This window comes from Labrus bergylta, chromosome 9, assembly GCF_963930695.1.
Source record: "Labrus bergylta chromosome 9, fLabBer1.1, whole genome shotgun sequence".
Taxonomy (NCBI): Eukaryota; Metazoa; Chordata; class Actinopteri; order Labriformes; family Labridae; genus Labrus; species Labrus bergylta.
Window position 1 is genome coordinate 10623890 of NC_089203.1, and position 25793 is coordinate 10649682.

Consider the following 25793-nt stretch of genomic DNA (forward strand, 5'->3'; position numbering starts at 1 on the left):
CACGTGATAAGCAACTACTTCAAATCTTTAGATTTGAAATGAAGACTAAGACCTTCAATCTCTAAAAAAATATGAATTCAAGTTAATGCGAGTGCTTTATTAACTATTTAATTGGACAGAATTATGGTTGTAGTAACAAGCAATAAAGAAAAAAAAACTTTATTAAAAAAATCACAGCATGAAGTTTGACTGTTTCTATTTTTGAGGAAAACTGTTCTTTGGTTTCCATAGATGTCTCTTTATAGGACAATTTATTTCTATAAGGCATTCAGGATTGACTTAAAGCATTTATTAATGAAATATCTTGGCAAATTGTTTTCAAAACAACCAATTGAGAGCTGATATATATTGTCAAGCAGCATATAAGGTTTGCTTTACTCAGTTGGGTTTAACTGCAGTTGGCTGAGGGCTGACCCTTGAACTGCTGAGCTGAGAATTTGTGGACTCCCTGGGAGATTTTTGCTTCTCCACTGCAGTAGGTAATTTACTACCTTGTCTGCTGTAAAGCGTCTAAGGCCAGGGCCGGGATTAGACTGTGACCAGCAACAGAGCCCATGGATCACCATAAATCTCTACTGATTGAATGCAAATTGGAAAAGTACACTATGTATGTCAGTATACATCATGAGAATAAAGCTTGCACGGACACAGCTTGTACATGCCCATTCTCTAAATATGCAAGCCTATTTTATGTGCATGTGTTTGTATGTGTACACGCAAGTGTTTGTGTGGTGAGCAGGCAAGCAGCAGAAATTTATGGGCTACATAGTGGCTAACACATTTACATTATAAATCTCAATTACATAGCATTATTTGTTTACCAGCCGGCTCAGATGGAATTCTCATAAGGTGCCCTGCAGAGAAGGGTCATAAATTCTTAATAAACTGCAGTGCAGACCTTTGTACAGCACTGACCTAAATCCTGCAGCTCATCTCTGCACTACACTCATTTCTTTAAAATTTAATGAGGCTCTATTACACATATTTAACCGTTTTCAGAAACCCCAAACTAGACCATGTCCACCTGCACGTCCCTCTGTTAAACACAATACTCACAAACCAAAACACTGCTTGACACGGTCTTGCAAAGGAAAATGTGGGGTGAGATGCTGTGCTATCAGTCTGGGACCATCTGCCAATGTGTTTTATAAGAGGAGTAAACCCTCACAGGCCAGAGGCACAGAGCGCAAGTGATTAATATGCCTAGGTTAATGAGTAGTCCCAGCATTGCCTTTGCTCTCTGTCTGCTGTCAGTATGTGTGCATCTTGGTGGTGAATCACTTTCCTATTGCTGCCAGAGTATGGAGACCATCCCAATGTGCCATGCCTTTGCTTTAAGTGGGCCTGTGGCATATCCTGCTTTGTTAGAGTTATGGCCCTAAATATAAACTGCCTGTGTAAATAAATAAATTTAAAAAACTGCCACCTGGCAATTATACTGCTAATTAAAAGGCGAAGCACTCTTAATGGATTCATCTCTCAAGAGGGATGTTCCTCTCTCCGCACAAATACACTCCCCCTTTTTTCTACCTCTTCCATCACTCCATCATTCTCTTCTCCTCTACCCATGCCTATCCCTGGGAGCCCTGGCTGATCTTATAGGGGTGAGTGTCGCCTGGACTGCTAGGGTTTTGGTCTCAGCTGAGAGAGAAAGGCTAAGAGGGACAGCTGGATGGGTTCAGAGGCTGGAGGGGTCCTCATTCCTGGCAAAGACTTCTGTTCCAACAGCCAAAGCTCTTCATTTATTCATACTCTGAGTGCTTCAACACCCCTAATAGTGTACACATACACACACATAAACATGCATATACACAGCAAAAAGATAAAGAACCCAGTACTTATAAACAGTTGAGGATGGGAGAATAAAATAATCCCCTACATCCAAACACATGTGCTTGAAATCAACAGCAGTGTTCAGATGCAGGCACAACACACACACGCTCACACACCTGCACAGTTGCCCATCTGTTTTCTTTGGGGGATAACACTGTTTTCATTAAAGTGAATAAGCATCTTCAAAAGCAGCAGTGAGGCATAAAAAGTCACTTTCCAGAACGGCTTATTCCCTATTCAAATGATTCGGATGCATTTAGGTCAGAACAGTTCTGACTTTTACTTTGTGATCGACGCAGACCTGTGACATGAAGGATCTGAGGGCAATTTAAATAAAATATCAGGTGCGCTAGGCTGTTGGCGGTCAGCAGCTCATTATGTCAGACTATAAGAGAGATCTGCTGATAGTGGCATACAGATGTTCCAATATGTGTGGCATGATTAAAACCCCTGGTAGGGCACACTAACACAAAGCTATTTTAAATACTCCTTAATATACATTTGACATCCTTTCTAAATTTGAGTGTAATTCAAATAATTATTTAAAATTTTCTTTGATTGTTTGTTCCACTATCAGTTCATAAGGGTATACCTCGCATATTCAGCAGCAGCAGCAGCCCTCACATATCTCATCTTGTTCCAAAAACAAACAGTAAAAAGTCATGAAATAAACAACATAAACCTTTAAAAATAAATGAACACTGCTTTGTGGAGGCATACCTCGACTGTTTAGAGACTAATGATGCACAGTAGACTCAAACAGATTTTAAAATGACCGATGCATAGCATTGATATGCATGTGTTGTAATTGGCTATGAATCATTCAATTTAAAATAACTCGTTACTTAACAAAGAGGCTTTCTGCTGTTATGCCAACATATCAGCAGAGATGTCAACAACACCAGAGCAAGAGAGATTTCCAAACGCCTCCAATGTTATCAAAATTGAAATCTTATAGGGAACATCTGAAGCAAGCATGTGCCTTGCTGAGCGCATGTTCTTGGATAGAAGTGAAGAAACCCACAGCTGGTGCATCTAAACCTCAGAGGCAAGCTAAGTCTTTAAAGCAGAAAACCTCAATGTGACAACCATGTCTTGTTGCTAACATCAAAACTTAACTCTTCCATGATTTAACAAAAAACGTGTATACATACTGCAGACACAGAGGCAATGCATTTCTGCCAAAGAGATGGCATGAATAAGTTGAGGAATAAATCATGTACAGTGTCTCCCTGAGGTGTGGTACAGTGCAAGTATTTAAGTGAAATATGAGGCCATGGATAATTGAATGCGTGTTTCCCTATGTCAAGGACCATAGTCTCTTGGGTAAGGGACAGACGCAGAGAGATGATGGAATCGGGAATTGGGGAGTGGGAGATGGAAGACCGAGAGGGAAGAAGGGAGTGTTTGATCCTGAAAGAAATTGGTAAAGACGGGTCCGGGCTGGGTCATGAATAACACAAATCATAGAGGCTGTTTACATCTAAAGAGCTCTGCAGTGTGAACCCTTCACATGGATTTGCTCCAAAAGAATGTTTAAAAAATATATATTAAACAATAATCATGTGTGCAAAAAAAAAGGACAGAGGGCTGTGCTTTGGCAGACAGGGCTTAAAGTAATAAGAGCAAAGAAGAGAGAGGAAAGTGTGTCGTGCATTTGTAGTTTTTATATCTGGTTTCCACGCAGCACTGCCGAGTACAACATTTAAAAATAAAAGGAAGGAGGATTTGGTTAATGAAAAACTCTTACACCATTTTATCAAGATGTGTATTATATAGAAAACATTCAGGACTGAATATATGGTTAATCTAAATTGTTAGTTATATTAGTGTCCAATACAATGAACCGTTAACTGATACATAAGTGTCAGTTATGCTTAAGAGAATGATAGAGGTAAAGCTTCGAGCTCAAGGTTAGGTTAGAGATGCATTTGTCCTCGAAAAAAAAAAAGGTCAGATACCTTTTGGTTTTTACATCAGTAAGTGTTAGAAAGTTAATATGGTACCGGAGAATTCTCTAAGACAGAAAAAACTTAACTTCGAGCTTCTAATTAAACAGCTTCTTTTGTATGTTCCCCTGACCTAGAACATGTTATTTGGCACTACACACAACATTAGAATTATGTCACACAGTTGGTGCTCTTTCTTTCTACCAAGAAACAGCTAATTTCCCTGTATTTGACCTTTGTGTTGCAGCACTTGTTGCTAATTAATTGGACCCTGACAGTGTCGATATGGCACATTGAGACAATTCCAATTATATATTGGGGTCTCTAGTATAAAGGTGTAGTCTACAGCAAACCCTTTGGGATGGCGGTTCATTAAAGACTTACATTGTCAGCAATGGTGCGGCCCAGCTTGTCCATTCTTGATCCTGCCTCCGCAATTTTCTTTGCAGCACTGATGACATCAGACGTGTTCTTCAGTGGCCCTTTACCCCTGGAGAGAAAAAGTGGAAAGATCAGTCACTGTTTCTGATCTTCTGCAGACTCCTTTAATATGCAGCAGCAGCATCTCAGTCATGGAGCGTTGTTTGTTTTGGAAGGTTGTTTTTCGGGCAGAGGCAAGTGTGGATAGAGAAGCGTGACTTGTGGGAATAGTTCAGGGAAACAACACAGATATACATGTGTATGCTTGTGCACAGATGTTAACACACATGCAGTGCTTAGAGACACTGGCACCATATTGTTCAAACAGAGTCAAGAATGTTTTCTAAGCCATTAAATGCAGAAGGGCTGCCTTTAGTCTCAAAATGGTGCCATGGTGCTGTATTATAGGCTCTTTTCATGCACTATGACCCCACTTAAAATAGGCGATTAGACTCATGTTTTCTCCAGTTTAAGCAGATGATCAACAAAATATGAGAATATGCTTTTAAAAATTGGCAGCAAATCTGAGATAACCATGATATAGAAACCCATCATATCATAGCAGTTACCATATGCTTTCTGTTCTGACAGATATTCTCAATGCAATCTGTTGGTCCATTTTATTGTAGCAGCTTTAAGGGATTTATCAGAAAGTTAAGACGCAAAATAGGATTGGTTTCATATATGTCGGTTGCCCTCAAAAGTCCGACACACACACAAATACCAGCATCGTTAGTATAGTTGTTTTCATCCAGGTATGGGACAAAGGAGGACAGCGACATGAAAAAATGTAGAAACATCCAAATGCAAGGGAAGCTAATAATCCATACTTGACCTTTCAGGAGCCACACAAAGCCCATCCCAACACGGGTCAGACCGGCCCTGACCCGACCCACTGTAAGCTTGTCAGCCATTTGCTGTTTTTTCTGCCCCCACAAGGGACTCTAGGACACAGTTGGCAAGAGGCACAAATTGGATTCAAAGCTGCTCTCTCCAGGCTAAAAAATGAGCCATCCAACCCAGAACAGATGGAATTTTATGTTTTGTTCTCTTGCTTCCTCTTCCCCCTGCTCCCATCTCCAACCCTTCCCCTCTCGTTTGCTCCCTCTGCTGCTCTGCTGTAAAGCAAGTCAGGGTCCTCGTGGAGGGAGCCATGCGTCAGAGCACAGACTGGCAGCTCTCTGGGGACGGGTCAACCCCCTGGAGACGGCGCTCGAGGCATTGTGATGGGTTCTAGGGGAAAACTCCTATGTTAAGTGTTTAAAATAAAGCGTTAATAGTGATAATGTTGTAGTATGTCCCAACAAAAGGGTGTACCATGTAAGTGCATAACAAAGAAACAACTGATTTGTCCCAAACCACAAAAAGATTTCCTTTAAAAATATCCTTAAATATCCTTCACTGTAGCCCTGAGAAATAAAGGCCAGCTGCTAAATTCCCTCACCATGTTCAGCTCAGCCTTGGTCGACTAGTAAGAAAAAGGAAAGCACAAAGAGGCTACAGAGTAGGAAAAAAGAGCTCCTAACATGAGGACCCTTGTAGGATTTTCGTAATGGATTTATACCTGGAGAAGGGACAAGAGACTTCAGGCTTGGTGACAGCTGCATGCCTCCAGATGAGTTTAAACCACATCAGTCTGAGCACTCCATAGCACACAACACTCCAAGATAGGTGGCTCCCAAATATGTTGCATGTTTCCAAGCCACACATGCCTTATTCATGAGAGCTGTCATACAGCCATAAGCAATGCAGAAGTCAAGAAGAATCTCACTCTCTGCAGATATGTCAGGAGAGAGGTCCAAAACAATTACCTACTATAGCATTAACCTTGACAGGGCTTTGTGCCAGCTCAAGGTTGAGGGGGCAATAATTTGGGTGCTGGCTGAATTAGCCAGCTACTGACCTTCCCTGTGCTACTGCTGCATGCCAGAGTCAAGGCATAATGTGAAGACATATATTCAGCCTGACAAACATCTGCGAGTGCTCGGTCAGACACACACATTGGCAAACACATGGTGCAATCCATGGTCTCATTGTGCCAATTAAGAAGTCAAAAAACTAAGCTGACAAACTTTCAGAGTATCTGCACTATTACTAGCAAGACAGGCAAAAATCTTTCACACTTGTTCTTTTGTTTTCCCCATTGATAGTAACACAGATTATTCCACAGGTCACCATCACATTGGTGCATTATGTACTCATCACCAATTGCTATATTGACATTACAAAAGTAGCTAAACTTGCTGTTTGCCTTGGAAACCCTGAATAGAACTACTATTCAGGTAGTAGTTCTACTAGTTCTACTAGTAGTTCAGGTAACTACTCAACAATATTTTTTTAAGTGTTTTTCTTCTTTTCTCTTTAAAAGTCTGGCTTTTTTATTGATATTAATTCACATTCAACATGGAAACATATGTTCTGTTACCACATGGTTGCTAGGTGACAGTGGCACAGGTAAGCCATGGTACATAACTTTATTCATTAAATTCCCCAAAAAATAAACCTTAGCCATTTTAGATCCATCTATAGAGGCTTATTCTCACTTTGAGAAAAAAATGAGTCATCAGGGATGTGGTTGGCATGGTACAAAAAAGCAGGGACATGAAAAATGAATTTATGATACAGACTCCTTTTTGCCTTTTGCACCACTGGAGTTTTGCAGGAATCGATCTGACTGACTGAGAATAGGAGGCCAAAATCTGGCAAACGATCCACATCTAGATTTCAGTGTTTGATAAGTTTAATACTGACAACACAGTAAAAAAAATGTTTCTCATTCACAAATTAGCCATATTTAGTTTTGGTTCACTTTCTTTTTTTCTGTCCCTAGAAATGCTTTGAAATTTTAAATTAAAGTACCGGTAATCACAAACTAATTCTGGAAATTGCAAGATGAATACAAAGGGTGGCTAACAGTAATACTGAACCAAAGACAGTCAGCCACAGATGCTGTAAATAGAGATTTTTTTCCCCCTGTAAACTCAGTGTCAAAAAAAGCTCCTAAGGGGCCGTTCTTCTTTTTGAAGCGACTCATTAAAATGCTGGGGTCTCCTCTAAACTGAGAGATGCCTTCATGTTGATATAATGATGTCACTGCAATCAATAATCTCTTAAAATATATATACACCGCCGCAGCATCTAATAAAGAAACATGGATGGCACTCTGGGTGGAGGCAGCATCATTTGCATTTCATTTAAATATGTTACAGTATGTGCAGTACATGTAATGCAAAAGGAAGCAAATGTTTGTTTTTCTTTCTTTAGTCCTTTGCATGAACAAAAGCAAATCGAAAATTGCTGCGGTTTCTATAACCTCGGCCAGATCAATGTCTTTGTTCATATTTTGAACTCTGCTGCAGCTTTCCAGTATTGTACTTCTAGCCAAGTAGACAGGATATTTGACCCATTCAGACGATAGAGAGGCAGCATTTCATCGTCATTACCGAAGTGACTCAGAGTAAGGCACAAAATGTCCTCTGACTAATTCACTTGAAAATTCAAAAAAGGCACAGTCACACAAAAACAGTCAGGCAGACAAAATGTTTCCCCACATCATCCACACACACCAACACAAACGTACTCCCATTGGATGAGCTAACCGATTGCATAGAGATAATGCTGTTCAACACAAATCAGCAGGTGTCAATATTACCAAACCAACAACAAATACCAATGTCATGCACACTTAAGTACACGTAAAAATGGCAGGGGTTTTCAGAGGATCTGACTTAACAATAACTTATGGAATCACCATTAAAAAACAAAATTCAATACTATAACTTTTTTTCTTTAGAAAGTACCTTAACATTTTAATTGAATTGAAATTCAGCCCAAATTCAAAATTAGTCAAACGACTGAGAAACGGGTCAAAATCGGCCTGACAATGTACGCCCAGCTTAAGTGTTGTGTTATTTGAGCTATAAAGTAAAACTAGTGGACATGTTCAAACTGTTTTTCTCATTATACAGGTGCCTGGGGGACATTGAGGGGGTCAAAGAACTTTCCCTTGCTAAATGTGGGTTCAAGATTTCAGTTATGGTACATTGAACACCAGGGTATTACAGTCAGTGTTTTGTAAATTAATAATGACATCCGACAGTTATAAAGTCTATTTTATCCTGTTGTGTTTCAAGTTTGTATGACCATTACTTTGGTTAAAAAGTATTTAAATATCAAAAATGTATATAATGATGTTATCTGGGACAGAGTATTAATGGTGGAGTTAAAAACAAGTTCTAGTCATCTGTTTTTATTTTGTTGTTTCATTCCACTCAGATTAAAAATTGGATCACTGATGTTTAATAAGTCTATGTGATGTTGATCAACTTTAAAAACATTTCCCATCTCTCTCAAGTACTTAGACTTTGCCAAACAGCAGTGCATCTCCAGAAATCAGTACTTTTGAAGTTTTCAGCAAACACCCTGCTTTGTATCAAGGAATACTTCAAGACCCAGTGTCTGGTTTTAGTAGAGGCACATTTTTAGGAATGGTTAGCGCATAGATGTTTCATAATAGTCAATCATAATAGCTTAGAACTTTAAATCTAGCCACTCCCTGCGGTGGAGTGGCTAGGTGTCTCAACAACCCACTGTCAAGTGTAAATTAAGCCAACCTGTAACAGTGATGCTGAGTGAAACTGTCTAGATCTACACAGCATACCATTCTTCATCAATGCATCAGAAGGAGGGAAATTTGGCTTTTACTTATTAGGGCTGAGGGAGGGAGGAAAAATTCATGAAGAAAATCCTACCTACACTGCTGCAGCTTTAGGAAAATAGAGAACACTGATGCATGAACAGCAGTGTTAAACTGGGTGCATCGTATTGTGCAGATATGAACCAATGCTGGGAAACAAATGTAGGACTACTGGGCGACTGCATTCAGCTTAACATGTTTTGTATCCTGGAGGCATTTTGCTATTATTGCACCATAACAATATCAATGTAAGGGGGCGCTGGTGGGATAGTGGATAGAGTGTGGGCCCCATGTATGGGGGCTGTGGTCCTCCAAGCGGGCGGCCCAGGTTCGAATCCAACCTGTAGCTCCTTTCCTGCATGTCATTCCCTACTCTCTTTCTCCCTGATTTCCGACTCTATCCACTGTCCTATCCCTCCAATAAAGGCACAAAGGATTCAAGGATTAAATAGTGTGTTCATTCAATACTGGGAAATCATTTGCTAGTCAAGAAAAACTGCACTGGTTCTGAACCAAGCTGTTGGTCAACCTCACCTGGTGAAGTCTGTCATCTCCATCATGATCATGCACATCTGCTTAGCCAACACAATGATGTCATTGCCACTGTCGTCCCACTTGGATACTTCAGCATCCAGCTTGCTCTTCTCTTCCTGGAAGCTAGCCACCTGTTCAGCAATCTTTGCCTTCTGCTCCTGGGGCAACTGAGCCATGATAGCCTAGAGTGGGAATTATGGGAAGCATAGAGGGTTAGCACACAAGAACTCAACATACTGTCAGAGGAAGCAGCAAAATCTTGGTTCAATACAGGGTTTCACAGCCATAAAGTAGTAAATGACATCTTACATAAGAATATATATACAGTACATTTATTGAACTCTATGCCTCTCCCCAATATATATGCATTTTTTACAGGTGTTTCACATCATCCCTATCCTTCCTTTGTGTAGGACAACTGCTTTGAACCAGGCAACCAGACATTCAATGAATGAGCTTGAGAGGCTGAAGTAGGCAGACACTTAAGAGCAGGAAATCTAATATCGTTGCGAGAGCATTCATTCCATTACTGGTGGTCAATAGGACTCTCTCTCCCTCTAGGGTCACATAAGCTTGAAAAAAGCTGTTCATGGTGGTGCAAAGAGGAAAAGCACCTACCTGACAAAACAGTCTGATAATCTTTAATGAACATAAGTAACAGCATGGTATTGTACTGATGGATCCCTCTGCCAACAGGGATTTGAGAGATTAACTTATAACCGTGTATTCTTTAAATCATTAATGCACTAAGCCTCTAAATAAACAAAACGATGGGATGTTAAAAGAGGCAGAAGCTGTTTGGTAAGGGAGCAGATGCTCACACTGACAATACAGCAACACTGGCTTTTGGAGTGGTTACACTATATATAGTCAACTTAAGTCAAAAGGGACACTCAGAGCAGAAATCAAAGATCACATCCGCCTATCTTGAACATTGGACATATCAACAAGACATGATATTGTCAACTGGAAGATGTCATAACTTAAATATTTCATTGAGTTTTCTTTGTCATGGTTACTTGGTGTCATTCAGCCTGAAATCCTGTCAGAGCATCAATTAGCCAGAAGGTAGGAAGACATCAAGGATGTGTTTAGTTCTTGAGTCTCCATGCATGTCTTTAAACTGTGTGTAGCAACTATTTACAACACAACAAATGAGACTCAATAATATACAAGATTTGTGTGATGTAAAAGTGGTGGTTTCACAAAGCCAACTGTGCAAAGGGATTTTATAGCATCCAGAGAGATGGACTGTTCGAAAGTAAGACAGCAGCTCTAAAATTTACATATAAAGGAAATACAATTAATTTGCACAATTCCAAATTTGTAATACTAAAGGCTTGTGAACAAGATATTTAGGTGAGCGTCAGATAATATATATCAAAATAGTGTTCATAATATAAGGCAATAATACGATTTTCCCTTTCGTAAATTGATGGATGCAAATTTGAACTCAACAACTGAAGTTTATAACACAAGCTTGTATCTTGATATGAAAGCTGTTTCAAGCACACCTTTTATTTTAAGAATCGAAATTTGTTTTTCACCTTTTGCAAACATCTTCAACTTCTCACAAGGTATTACTTAACACATCTGACAACTGAAGACTTCAAACGCATTCAGGAGAATGTAAGGTATCAGAAGTAAATACATCAACAAGTGATGGACAACTTACCCTCGCACTCTGGCCGGCAATAAGCTGGTCATCCTCCGTCTGCACGCTGGTCCTGCTGCGAACATCAAAGTCTTCAGTCTCAAAGTCAGAGTCGTCCAGCTCCTCTGGAGTCTGCAGCAGGACAACAGACAGAGAGAAAGAGGGGTGAAGGAAGGGCAAACAAGGAGGCGTGAATCAAAACAGTGGCAGAAGAAACAAGAGACTGGGTAGAAGACAAGAAAAATAAGTAACATATTATATAACATATATTTATGCCAAATATTGGCATACTACAACCTTCTGAGCAGTATTAAATAAGCAACCTGCTTACTATGAGTGAGAAATGCCTTGGCACTACCGGTGAGGGCAGCATCAGATAAATGCCTTCTTCCCCACAGCTTGGTACAAGAAACTGTAAACTCTAGATGAATTTGTAAATCAAGTGTAATGTGCTGCCTGTGCATTCTGAGAGGGAAAATGAAGGTAGTAGCTGGTATGAAACATATTGGAAGCTAAACACTTCAGTCCCATCTGTCGCTGCTGTCGGTAAAGAGGCGTGTGAGGCATGAGTTGTGTTCTTCTTGAGTGTTTCTACTTCATCCCTGATCCTTCACCTCTTTCCTTGCTTTGAATGCAAAACAAGCAACAAGCAAGTATTCTCCCATAAATATTTATATTCAAACGAATTTCTATCTCATCTGGTCATGATTAAGGCAAAATACAATGCTGACTGACAGGGAAATGTATTCGGTGGTGATATAGGCACAGGGAAGATGATGTGGACAGATAAAGGTGCATTATCACGCCTCTGCCGCTACTTGTGCTTATCCAGCTGTCTCAATACCTCCCTTCTGTAATGGATTTGGAGCCCCCATGTCTAAAAATAGCTGAAGGTCTCTGAATAACCTTACACTGCTTTATGGGATGGAGAGATGCTCTTGTTCTCAGGGGAATAGGGGTTTCAGATACAAAGCTGTAGTGACTCACAGGCATCTCTTTCATCACAGACAATGCTGTTCAGTGGGGCAGAAATATCACCTGCTGTGGCCTGTGCAACAGATAACCTGTAAATGTGGGACGCTCAGAAACGATAGCTCATAGTGAGCACCCAATGGGACATAACTGTAGACAAGTGACATCAGTAACCTGCAGTTAAATTAAAAAAACTGATTTTTCTTGGTAGCACTGTTACTGTCACAGAAAATGAAATTTGAATACTTCATATGCTGTGGTAAAATACGTGAATCAATATTTAATTTTGTAATGTCCAATGCTGCGTTTGAAAGCTGAAATATTCAGTTCCCACTGCTCCATCTTCATGAGTCACATGTGGGGAGATGGTATCTGAAGCGGGATGGTTAAGAGACAGAAGACACAGGATGAGAGCTGAAATCAAAGTATCTTAACAACATTAGAAACAAGGCTTTATTCTTATCTTGTCCCTCGGTCTGCTGCTGTAGATACGGACAGGGCAGCCCAACAGTAAAGCCCTCTGAGCTTTCTGAGGAAAGAGCCAGCAAAATCACCTTGAGCTGTGGAACCATGCACAAATCATAAGGTAACAACAACTGCCCCCTGTATTTCGCTGTCAGCAGCTCCCTGAGCTTGAGACAGTTTGATGTCTGGGAGGCATATTCTCTGATGTCGCTGTAGGTGGTAGAGAGCTCTGTCCGCCTGTCAAACCACCGAGGGATGTCCAACACAGACTGCCGTTGCACCATTTACAGGGGTTAAAGACCTGTCCATCTTTAGAAGCCCCAACCACACACTTGTCTGCTCTGATTTCAGAGTGTGGTGCATGCATGTCAGTTTATAGAAAGTGTGCAGGTGAGTGTTTTTGTATGTGGTTCTGTGTGGACATGTCCTCTAGAGCAGTTGTCCCATAGTCTTAGGTTGATATGTACAGGTATTTTTTTTTTTTTGAACATCTGTTTATAGTCAGCTAATCATGCCAATGTAAAATATGCCAATGTAGGGCAGTTCAACCAAGATAACAATTCTACTACATTAATGTTCAACATTTCGTCTAATCTCATTACAACAGGAATTCCGAGTGAATCTAGGAGGATACTCTATGGCTGCTGTTTTGATATTCCATGATTAACCTGCCAAACAGCTGAGTTATTTCACCACCAAACCTGTGATAGTTAACCCACACACCTGATCAAGAAAACCTGTAAAACCCATGGGGAACTACATAATTTCCCTTTTGATATTGAGTTGATCTGCTACTCACGGTGGCAGATTAATTCAGACGGATTAATTACAGGTGAGAACGATTTTGTATAAATCCTCTGTTATTTTTAACACACGTGCACACCTACACATACGCCCACCTGCTAGTGTTCAGCCTGCCCCACAGGCCCAGTGTTAACAGCTTAATCAATCTGGATAACAGGAGTGGAGCTGGGGCAGATGGAAATTGAATGTAGCTCTCTGGCTTGCAGTCCAACTAAAGAATGCTAATTAAAACCTCCATCTTAAATCAATTGCTTATTATAATGCAAATACAGCATGAATGTCCCTCACTCATTTGGTTTTGTCTATGTCTGAGCAGCATTATTCATGGGAGCCCAGGCGGAGCTTTTGAGCACCGCTGTCAACACAAAATGTTCTGTCAAGACTAATGATTCCAATTCCAACCATTAAAGTGTTGAAAATAATGGAAGATGACATAATACAACGAACCAGCTCATTGTAGCTCTACATTGCAAATATATAATTAGGTGCTGTTACACATGAGAAGTGTTTTAAACAAATCCACTCACTTCTTAATATATAAAAAAACCCATTTTGCAGCCTTAAGTTGTTAATGTAGTTATATACTATAAGGACTTAAGAACTATCCATTTCTCTTTACAGCTGGAGTGGCTATTGTTGTCGGCACATAGTCAGTCAATTAGGTACCCAACTAGAATCTGTCTCAGTTATAGTTCTACTCAAGCAAAGGCCATTAACCCACAGACAACCAAGGCTGCTGTTACACTAGATTGCAAGTCTGGTCAATTAGGTCTGCTCTTGCATGAGACAAGTTAATCATTGGCTTCTAGGACTGCACGCATATACAGTTTCTCACGATCCACTAAAATCAGCATCTGGTGCACACATCAATGGCTATATATATACAATTACATTACACTACAATAACCAAGGCCTCTTACAGTGTCGTGGATTATATGTCTTCTGTTGAAATGTTTTAAATTCAAGAACATCAAATAAACCTTGACCCTATATCCTCTCAATGGTAAATGAATTTTGACCTTTACACAGGGCTAGTGTGGTTTTCAAAGGATTACGGCTTCTTAATGTGGTCATAGGTAAACCTTTCTATATAAGTGAAAATGTCCTGTAAAGAAACAGCATGTATTTGCTCAACACAGTTTCAACTTAGTGCATGCGCTCTGGGGGATAAGATCCAGATTAAATACAGAAAAAGGAAGATAAAATGTCCTCATTTAAGTTTTTTTCTCATGTCAGGATGAGAATCATGACCATGTTTCACTCTAGCAGAAAAAAAAACAGTGTGACTTACTCTGATCATGAGCACAGCCTTGCGAATGTCACGAATGCCATCATACACCAGACGGGACGCGTCAATGAACTCATTCTCGTCCACAGGCTGTGAGGGGTTTGCACTCAAGGCCTCTACTGCAGACTCCACTTGCTCTGTGAACCGTGGCATCACTGAGGAAGTTGAGATAAAGTTGGGAGGAAGAGAAAAATAATATTGTTGAAAAACTCTTTCTTACTGCCGCTGAATGATTAAATAAAAAGTGTCATCTTTACAATGCAGTTTTACTGATGGACATTTGCACTGCTGGTCTTCTTACTCATTGTACTGCCTTTTTCTTTTGCATAGAAAATAAGGAAAAATGCTGAGGGGAACAAATCCTGTAATGGACATAACAGAGTTTTCCAGCAGAACGCCATAAAGTTCCCCCAACAGACATGTACTTTGCCCTGCTGACGTTATAATAACAGCTCCAGAGGGCTTTTCAGCACATCTGCATTGATAGTATTTGTACTCAGTACTTCGAATTCGGCTTTTGCTTCAATGGAGAGAAGTGACTGTAAGGATGCAGATGTGGAGGCAGCATAAGCAATAAAAAAAATAAAATTTTGTTGTGTGCTAATAGACAATTTTTGACTCTCAGGCTCCTAAATGAAAATGTTGTTGGGGAAAGAAAGTAAATCTGGTTGTATTGAGGTTGTTACAGATGCGGTGATAACTACCCTAAACCTATTACTGAAAGGGCTTAAAAATATTTAAGTAACATACATTACCTGTCAATTTTATTTTGAAATTAAACCCAATTCAAATGGACAACACTATTTTGACTAAGATATTCAAATATTTGACATGCTGACTGAGGGAATCCAGATTACTTTAATAACATTTAGTCCCTGACATTTTGTCTCTTTGTATACCGATGAAAAATGTGTCTCGTTATAGACAATCATTTCAACTATTGTCATATCATTTTCATGTATAACATTTAAAGTGTTACCTTTTTGAAACTTAAACTGAAGCTTATCTCCTTTAGCTTGGAAAAAAAATGCACACTCTAATGCCAGTGTTTGTCTCCAGAGCTCTTCATCTCTCAGCCACAGCAGAAATCCAGCTATAATTACAGACTGCATATCCTGACTTTTAATGGGCTCACCTTCAGAAAGGCCAGGCTGTTCCCAAATCTGACAACCAACAAATTGTTCTGCCATCTTGTTAGCTTGCTAGTGATGGAAGCTAACACGTCTCACATATACTGCCTGATAATGATACAGTAGAGCATATGGACAGGAAAAACTTCTATAACAAAACCAGGTTTGAGATAGTCATGCCAAGCCAACAACTGCACTTAAGCAGTGCAAGTTGAGTCGAGGTGGTTACATCCCACAATACAGAATTTATAACTAATATGGGATTGGCTGTAATAAAAAAAACATTTACTAAGGCAATTATGGGGGTACCAAAAAATGCTTTCCTTTTAAATGTCATAACAATTAATCTTCAATTTGAAAACGCAGTGAAGTCATTCAAAAAGCTTTAAAAGAGCTGACTTCAAAGGAATAACTGAGTAGAAAGATCCCAGTGTGGCTCTGCCTGTGACAGAAAGGCCTTGATCAAGCATAAAATGGAAAAAAAGTGGCATGTCCATACAAAGTAGACTGGTTCAGGTTATGCAAGCAAGATAATAATCGATCAATCTTTTACCAGAAAACAAACAGGGGTGTTTGCGTGTTCAGCACACCATATAGTGACTGATAAATAAAAGGAATAACTTTTTTAAAATAAAATTAAAATTAAAAACTGGGAGGAAAATCAGAATCAGAAATACCGGTACGTTTTTAATCCCTGAGGACATTTGGGGACATTTAACTCTTTGGCCAAACCACATTATCCTAATGAGGGTCAACTTCTCCTGTTATCAGTAAATAACCCATGTTGTGCCTGTGCAGAATTAACACCATAAAAAGGCTACATTTGGGAAAGTCAAAGTCAGTGAAGTAAGGTTCAAGGTTGTCTTTATTTTTCCTATGAGAGGGCAATTTGTTTTGCAGTCAGCAGTAAAATAAAAAAGTAACCCTGATATTTTAAGTTGTCATGCAGTTGAAGTCGTCATGTGAATTCTGTGAGATTATTTTGTTAATGCAATGTTAATGTATATGCAAACAAAAAGTACTTGGGTTAAAACATAAGTATGTTAATTTTGTACCTGTATTAGTCAGAAGCTTGGTGGCCTCCAGGACCTTCTCTGTGTAGACCCCAGGTTCATAATTGTCCATTTCACAGGTGACCACATGGACAACTCTGGCAGCACGTCCTCGAATAGCTCCAGCAGTGCGATCCAAACCATCAACATCTTTCTCCTGCAGAGCGATGACACACTTATTCACATCCTCCAGGATGTGGTTCTCTGGGGACATAAAACAATGATGCAGTTAGTAGTGTATACTTTTACTATTTCACATTTTTTTTCAAACATGTTACCAGAGGTTAGTGTTGAATTTTAACTCAAAACAGAATACTTGCTTTTCTCCTCCAAGTCTTTCTTTATTCCAAACTGGAAAATGTTCTCGTGTTATAATGAGAAGACTTCTAGTCATGAAATTCTCAGTAAAAGGGCTACTGGGAAGCGCTCATATAGGATGGGTTAACCTAAAGACAAATTCTCAGACTGCTTATTAACGGGAGCCTGTTAAATGCAAATGTCCACTTCGTAAATTACAGCGTGTCCTTGGCTGGAGGTGAGAGAAGTCACTCTGCTTAATGCTTAACAAGAAGTCTTTAAAAATATGTCTGACAAAACATTTGTGTGGTTAACATGTGAAAGGATATCAATGTCAGATGAAGTGCTGTTGATGCTTCAGTACGTTCCTCTTTAGAGTGAAATATGCCTTGGTATGTACAATACAACTCTCATCAGAAAAGACTTGTCCCTTGAACTTCTCTTAAAAATGGTTTTAAGAGTTACGTACAAATCTGTCTTATTACTATACATGACCATCATCTACCAAACAGAGGACTGTCTGTTATCACATAATAAAACACAAATCATCATTGATCATGCAACAGAACATATTTCTTTTGATAACATGTAAGTTAGTACTACTCACCAGACACACAAAGGAAGTCATCAATGGACGTGATGTCATCCACAGCATCAGTGAGGACGCGGACTTGCTTCTCCCACGACTCCTTGAACAAATCCATATTGTCCTGGGCCACCTTACTGTTGGGTTTGGCAGCAAGGGCTAATGCTGCATTAATCACCTGTAATCACCCAATTACAACCATTAAAGCTCCATTACAGCACAGCCCTCAGCCACAACATTAGCATAGGTTGATTGCATGAAAGCCCCCCACTCTCTCACCCCAATGCTGGAACTGAAGCACACTATTCATCCCTGGCAGTGATTGTAGACACAAAATGTTTTGAAGGTTTGAATGAAATAAAACTAAAAGCAGCTTGTTTTTGGTGTAAAAATGAGAGTCATAAGATGAGATCAAAAGGAGCAAAGTGAGCATGGTGAAAAAAACTGGTAGAGGTTAGAGGTGCAAACATTGGGTGGTACAAAGGGGTATAAAACGATGAGGCAAAAGGTCAACACATGGTTAACAAAGCCAAAGATCTGAAGTACTTATGACTTTGTTTTTTCTCACAAACAATGTAACTGTTTTACCTTATGCATTATGTATGTGCCAAACTAAAACCCAAGAGTGACCTCAAACATTTTACAGTTTTGATATAAAAAATGCAGGATCTGGAGGAGAGTTCAGCACTGGACAGAGATGTGATGTCTGATGTGCACAGAAAGTGAGTGAATCAATTTGCTCACAGGGACGTGAAACATTGTGGCTGCAGGTGAAATTTAGAAATCAGTTGCAGCCTTTTCATTTGAGGTGTGATTGTTTGTTTTTATGTTCCTTCTTTTAATTTAATGTATTTGGTTAGAGTTTAATGGAGTGCACCCCAACCAGTATCCTGCAGAGTTTCGTGCGTATATTTACATACATATGAATATAAATGGCCTATGGAGAGATACTCACTTGATTTTACAGGGAATAATTTTATTCCTTTTATGATTTCAAAACTGCTTGAAATGCCACAGTTGAACAGGATTGCATTTTTTTTTGCCAACATAAGAGACCTGGATTGCAATTCTAGGTTGAATTAACTGGTATGGTTTTACTCTCCAACAAACAACTACAATAAATGTGTTTGCAGGTGTAAAAACCTTGTCCAGCACTCAAGACTAACCTTTTGTGTAGTTAGTTTCACCCCTTGGTAATTACTACAAAGTCTGCCATTTCTTTTGGCATGTATGTGATTATTTTTCCCTTTTTCAGTTGCTGTATAAATTCCCTTTTGTTAGAATGCCTAGACCACTGAAACAAAATTCACAAATTTTGTAGAGTTCAGGTCATCCTATCATCTTTTAGGCTAAGAAAAAGAATCATGAAAATGAAAAGCTTCGACTAAAGTGTGTTCTCACCACTCTAATTCAAGTAAGCCAGATGTATAATTTTCTTTCTGTTAAATCTGACATTGACATTAATTTAAAAATCCAACTAATGTTAGTGTGTATATATATACACACACACACAAAAAATGTCTTAATCTACCTCTAAAGAACTGCATGTTTGTAGGTCTGAACAGTCTTTGCATCATTGTCAGGATGGGGAAAATATATAACAAATCCAACATTTGAATATTGCTGGTATTAAAAGGCAACATGGAACCCTGTCAAAAAGCAGAATCAGAGAGCTGGATAAAAGAAGGGGGCAAAACAGTCACATACCTGGGGGCAAAGACTTTCCAGTTGAGATGCTGCCATGCGGACCAGCTTCACTCCCTCTTCATTGTTGGAGATGGAACACGCCAGATTGGCCACCTAAATAGAAAACACACACATATCTTCTTTTTAGCCACAGAGAGGGACTTTGAAACAGTCTTATCTTCAGGGAAACACAGAAAGAGCAACACAGGAATATATAATTAATCTCAGATAAATTCATTATGGTAGCCCGGGTTAGGAATTCTTCTCTATCAGAAATGGAGCAGCGCTGCAATACAAGTAATCCCAGTGGAATACAAACCCACTGCTGAGGATTAATTTATAAAGCTGCTAAAATGATACAATATGATGGCACAGAGGGGGAAAAAGGACAAGTGGGAGAGAAAACAAAAGCTAAGCTGCTGAGAGAATAGATAAAATAAAAGTTTAGCATTTGTTCCACAACAATAGTTAAACTTCAACAAATGCTAGTAGAAGTTGTAGCTGATGAATCAAGGATGTGGTTATTCTCTGAACATATCACGAAGCTGCCAGATTGCCATTACGTTCCTGGAATCAGAGAGGCAAAATATTCCTGACACTTTCGAAAACGAGTGAGAACTGGAGTGCTGAGCTCAGCAGGTCCTTCTCCAAGCTGCCAACATTTATGGTTTGTGAGTATATTTTCTTGTATTGACCAACAAATCATCCCCTGCTATGATTATCTCTGAATATTCTTGCATCTTTCAGGGTAACATTATGCATCTCCTCATATTCAGGAAAAAATTGGGTCAGAGACTGTGAATATTACCATTTGTTGGTTGGGATGTACTGGCAACAATGCTGAAACAGAATGCCTGGGATGTGAGGAACTGTGCCAAAGTGGGATTATCCCATTGACAGAAAATGTGCTAAAACATAATCAATTACAAGGCAAAAACCCACTATTGACTCTATTATTACAGAAACAAGACTGAAAGGGATTTTTTAACAACCTGTGTCTTATTCTTGTAGCCAATCAATCTGTTATATTTTACTCACTTATTTAATTGCAGAGATCTGGGCCACACAGCGAAATGAGCTGCCATGTGCTACTATCACACTATGCAGTAAACAAAGCTCTAGTTTTACTTTAATATCCACAATTGTGTAAAACTGAATTAACAGTTATGTTATAAACCTAAACATGATTGTTTTTAGAAATATATAAATGATTTAAATAAGTTGATCCAATGCCAATCGAAAAGCAAAGACAAGTGGGGCAAATCTGTGAACAAATAATTTTCCAATGAAGCTCGGGCTGGTGGACTTAATCACTGAGTTTGAAAGATCCTCTCTTAAGTCCATTCTACAAGAAGAAACCCACCCCCATCTCAAAATTTCAGAGCAATTTTGCTGATGAAAAGCACTTCTTCCACTGCGCTGTTGAATCACTGAAACATTGATATAAACACATTCTGCATCACTATGCAAACACATGCAGGGACCACAGGGAGAACATTCAGTATACTGAGTGGAGGGGTGAAAGAGCGGGTGCGAAAAGAAAAACCGGCACTTAAGACCTGTGTTTTTACTTTCATGATCTTTCACATAAGCTTTCTCTTGCTCTCACCGTGATACCTCTGGGAAAACAGCCTTTTTAGCATGAAGGGACTGTGAAGGAAGCCAAAGAAGGAAATTCTATCCTGAAGTCAACTAACAGTATTCTACTTGCCATGCTGTAGCATACTCTTTAAGTGTCAGGGGAGGCAGAGTTTACCAAGTCTGTGCAAACATATTCAAAAATGCATCTTCTTTACATAGAAACACAGTTACAGGTTCATCAGGCTGCAAAGCCATACAATCCTCCTCCGATCCAATGATAAACATTTCCTTCAATGACAATGAACATGTCCAATCACATGAAATACATGAGGACCTGTAATGCAATTATGCTGCCTAAGCATATGAAGGACAATACAATAAACTTCATCCCTATGGCTTTATCACTGAGTGCCATTTTTATCGCACCATCTCTTTAACTAACTAAATAACTAACATGGGTGTGAGAGTCACAGCTTAATGTGATCAATATTATTTGGATTCAAATAGATGAGGTGACAAAAACAGCTTGCTGTGACTTACTGATGAGACTTACCAGTATGGGGTTTTATGTCTCAAACATCAAGCAATACCAGAAATCCAATAATTCACATTCTGCAATAATTATAATCCAAACTGATACACCAGCCATTGTAAACCAGTAAACCATATTATGAAAATCAAAAAATACAGACAGAAGGGCCAAGAAAGTAAAGTCAAACAGGCACAGATACAAGATCATAAGGCAGGAGGAGAGTTGGGAAAAGATCATTAATTTGGAAAGCTGAGTATTCAATGTATCTTTTGTATCACATGCACAGGTTAAAATCTGACCCTGTATGTCCTTTAGTGTAGCTCTGGATATGAAAGGGGTTGAATCCTGATACAAGGTGAGTCATTCTAAAGCGTCAGGTCAAGAAAATGGATCAAGTCTTTTGAAAGTGTAATTTTATCATATATTAACAAGCACTTTTATCGCGTGCACTGTGTCTATAAGCAGGTTATGACAGGGAAGGTATATGGAAACATAAAAAGTCACATTTTGCTTTATTTAATGATATAAATACTGGCATTTTAATAACCATGTTTGGACAAACATCATAGTGTAGTATACAAGCTGCTTCAAGGGCCCAAATGTGGGTCAGTCGTAATGTTGCTTTCAAACAAATGTGTGTGAACTAATGCACCATTTGCCTTGAGGGAGCCTGCACATGCACTACTCATGATGCCATATAAACAGAGTCAGAGATTGGTGGCATTTTCCTGTCCCTATCCCTTAATTGGGGGCATATTGCATTAAAAACATATTTATTCCAGAAGTGATAGGGCACCAAACACTGTGCACATGGAAATTGCATTGATTTCATTTATAGTGTCTGAAAGAGGCCCTTTTCCAGGCTTGCTTACAGTATCATTCAATATTAAGTTTGGCAGATGGATTTACAGGAAAATGTCAAGCATTTTCAGTCGGAGGTGAAAATAAGGAGTCCTACTGTGACTCACCTCTTGCTGGTGCACAATTGTTGTTAACTTGCTTTATAAGAGAGTTTTACAAAAACTGATGTCTGGCTGTGTTCTTTTGGAAACTAAGCAGCTAGTATGAAACAAAAAAATTAAATACATTGAACAATAAATAGAATGTCCTTAATCTTTTTACTAAGCGTTTGACAAAGCCTGAAGTCAAATTCCACTTTACAGACATGGAGACTGGGCAGGTAATACAACCATGTTTCCCACAGAATGACGCGATACCTGGGCAGCAGAAAGAAAGACACAATGAAGGGGGGGAGGGGGGGGGGAATTTGTGGTCCTGTCAGATCACATGCAGTGGGTAATGGTGACAGCTTCACTTACGTCATGACAGCGCACATCTCAGGATTTTATACCTTATACTGGTCACACTGATGTTTACGACATAGCCCACTTTAAAGATGAATAAAAGTGTGTCTTATACACCTAATCATATGGTATCTATTTACATGCTTATGTCATTAAGTCCATTATGAAAATGATCTTAATTACACCCAGCTGCGTTTAAAAATACGTAACAGAATTTTCTATGAAGAACCAATAATCCATAAGTAATTTCCTCCAAAGCTTTGTTTCTTCGTGGTTGCATATAAGTACTATGAGCTGACCCAAGCATTAGAGTAGTCCACAAAGGTCATGTGCTAACCTCACATCTGACACTCAGGCCTTTAGGAGCTACTTAAGGGTCTACTCCCAAGTGTAGTCCCCTTTTCTCTCGGACGCTTCAGCAGTTTCCCTCATGAAAGCTTGTGCCGCCCTGCTTTGATGGACCAACCGATCAAGCCTCATTTGTGGTCATCAGGCCCATGGGTCATTTTCAAATGTCAGTATTTGATGCTCTGACACAGACATACAAGTAACTGAAGGAAAGACCACCAATGAGGACAGCTGATTTTTTTTCTTGATGCAAATGCCATCACTTTATATTTCCCATTGCATCTGTATCCTTGTTGTACAACACAGGAGAGACATACAATATCTGTTAAGAGACCAGTCACAATAGAAAAAGAAACTGGATGCAAAAAGAACCCCTTTAAGATATTTATCTTTGTGAGAATGTGTTGTTGGTCAATAAGAAGTAGTACATCAATCTGTTGTGGCAAGGACAATATCTTCCCAGAGGAAGCTCTTACTCTGAGATGTGGTTCTTCCACTCCTTTGGTTCTGCTTAAAAATGTTATCTCTTGCTAAAACCACATAAAGCAGTGTTGTTTTTCTGCTCTCTGCAGCATTACAGCTTCAGATTAGAATCAGCATCGCCTTCAATTGAAAAAATGCTGTTACAAAGTGTGTATGTCTGTGTTTGTGTGAGAGAGAAGTAGACATAGACAACACAGAGGAAACGACAGGGACAGAAACCACAGAAAATAATTTCAATGTTTACTGCTTTGTTTTCATTTGGGACAAAAGATCCCAGATTGCTGTTTTCTGAGGCACTGTAATCCTAAAGTTTTATCACAAGGGAATATCTGACAACAGAGCCATAGAGAGAACAGAGAAGCTGGATGAAGCCGCATGATTACTATAAGCCAAGCTGTCCAGAACCAATTGGATGGAACATAAAAATCAAAATGTTCTGTATCTGGGTCATATCACGTTTCAACTGTGAGAATTCAAATTCTACATTACCTCGATCAGCTTGTTGGCGTGTTCACGGAACACCTGGGCATATTCCTTGACTTCTTTCTCGTTGCCATTCTTAGCAGCCTCAATGAGGACCAGGAGGGGAACATTGGTCTCCAGGAAAGAGTCAGAGACATGGTCCATTACAGCTTTACGCAGCTGTGAAGTAAGATATTTCAAGAAAAGAAAACGGCACAGTTAAATTGCCCTTTGAATATTCACTGTACAGCTTGTTGATCTGGCTAAAAAGTACACCTCTCCACTTTCAAGACAGACACCAGCCTCCCATAGGGTAGCTCACTCAAGTACCTCTAAAAAATTGTATTTTAGTTACGTGGAAGAAAAATAGAAAGAAAGAAAAACAAACCTGTCTGCGGAGGTCTCTGGTCTTCTTTGTCATCCTGTCGATAGCTGTGTTCAGAGCATCACTCCTGTCCTTCCTCCCAGCCTGAAACATGGATATGGAAAAGGGGGGGGGGGGAAATGGTCAGTAAGTATGTTAGCATTACAACTACTTTTCCAACAGAGCCTGAAATGGCAGAATGTGCAGTTCGTAATATTTTACATTATATTAAATATATCTAACAAGGAATAGGAGTTTGTAGGAGAGTATAGGAGATTAACTGTGGCCAGGATAGGGTACAGGGGAAATGTGTTTTCACTGAAAACATTTGAAAGAATGCATTACCCAACCAGCAAATAAACGGCATAATTAAACAAGAGAGGTTTTGGAAATAAAATAAATCAGATATATGAAAAGTTCCTCCAGACATAAGGTAAATATTGGTTTGATGAAATGGGATGCAGTTTAGGTCACAGTGACCATTGACAACAAAAATCGGAGCAGGTCATATCTGCATCAAAGTCAAAATCTGAAGCTGAAGAATAATTTGAAGCTATGCCCCCCTGGTTGGATTTGAACCTGGGCAGCCCGCTTGGAAGACTACAGCTTCCATACATGGGGCGTGCGCACTAACCACTGTGCCACCAGCGCCCCACCATCCATGAGATATTGTGATAACAATAAGAGGACAAACAAAATGACCGAAGCACGATGTCTGCAACCATGGATTTTGCCTGTGCAAAAGCATCTCTCTGCATGGACTCAATATATTATGATGTTGGGTATGATTATCAGAATCTTCTGTTTGTTGTTATGAATGTCTTTGAATAATCCCATGAGGGATGAGTCATGTAAATGACATGAAATACAACTGATTGTTTATCCATCCATTTGTATGTAAGAACCAGTGACAGTAATAGTATAATTAGTACAGCTGGGGTTCTGCAAATACCCTGATCCATCTCTGATCCTTTTACTTATCGTAAGGCATTGTGCTCGGGGTAGACCAGCTGTCAAAAGTGCCCCATTGCCCCGTGTAAAAACACTGGAATTAATTCCTAACTCTTAATACTGAGAATACTGGTGAATCATGGAGCAAACAAACAAACGATGGCCAACAGTTTCAATTAATAATAAACAAAAGCTGAAAGCATGCATCAGTAAAAGGAACAGCTGCTTTTTGTAAATAAAAAAACAGCTGATTTGCATCTATGTCAGTGCTACAATTCCTGTGCACCACACTCTCTACGTTCTGCTGTTGCAAATGGCATAAAGATTGAAATCTGAAATATTATTCATACAGGGATCAAGAGAAATCCAAATCCTGTTTGAGCCTTCCTGCCAGCACATCTC

General features: G+C 39.4%; 1 protein-coding gene across 2 annotated transcripts in view; it reads right to left on the bottom strand.

Moving 5' to 3' along the window:
* Window positions 1–25793, bottom strand: part of ctnna1 (catenin (cadherin-associated protein), alpha 1) — a 77467-nt gene that overhangs the window by 10313 nt on the left and 41361 nt on the right. For both annotated transcript variants that reach the window (XM_065958598.1, XM_065958597.1), the window contains exons 8-16: window positions 24465–24545; window positions 24104–24256; window positions 19388–19480; window positions 17702–17858; window positions 16801–17001; window positions 14619–14770; window positions 11108–11218; window positions 9433–9614; window positions 4167–4272 (exon numbers count right to left, since the gene is read on the bottom strand). In XM_065958598.1, the coding sequence (XP_065814670.1) occupies window positions 4167–4272; window positions 9433–9614; window positions 11108–11218; window positions 14619–14770; window positions 16801–17001; window positions 17702–17858; window positions 19388–19480; window positions 24104–24256; window positions 24465–24545 (1236 nt within the window). The remainder of the gene's footprint in view (window positions 1–4166; window positions 4273–9432; window positions 9615–11107; window positions 11219–14618; window positions 14771–16800; window positions 17002–17701; window positions 17859–19387; window positions 19481–24103; window positions 24257–24464; window positions 24546–25793) is intronic.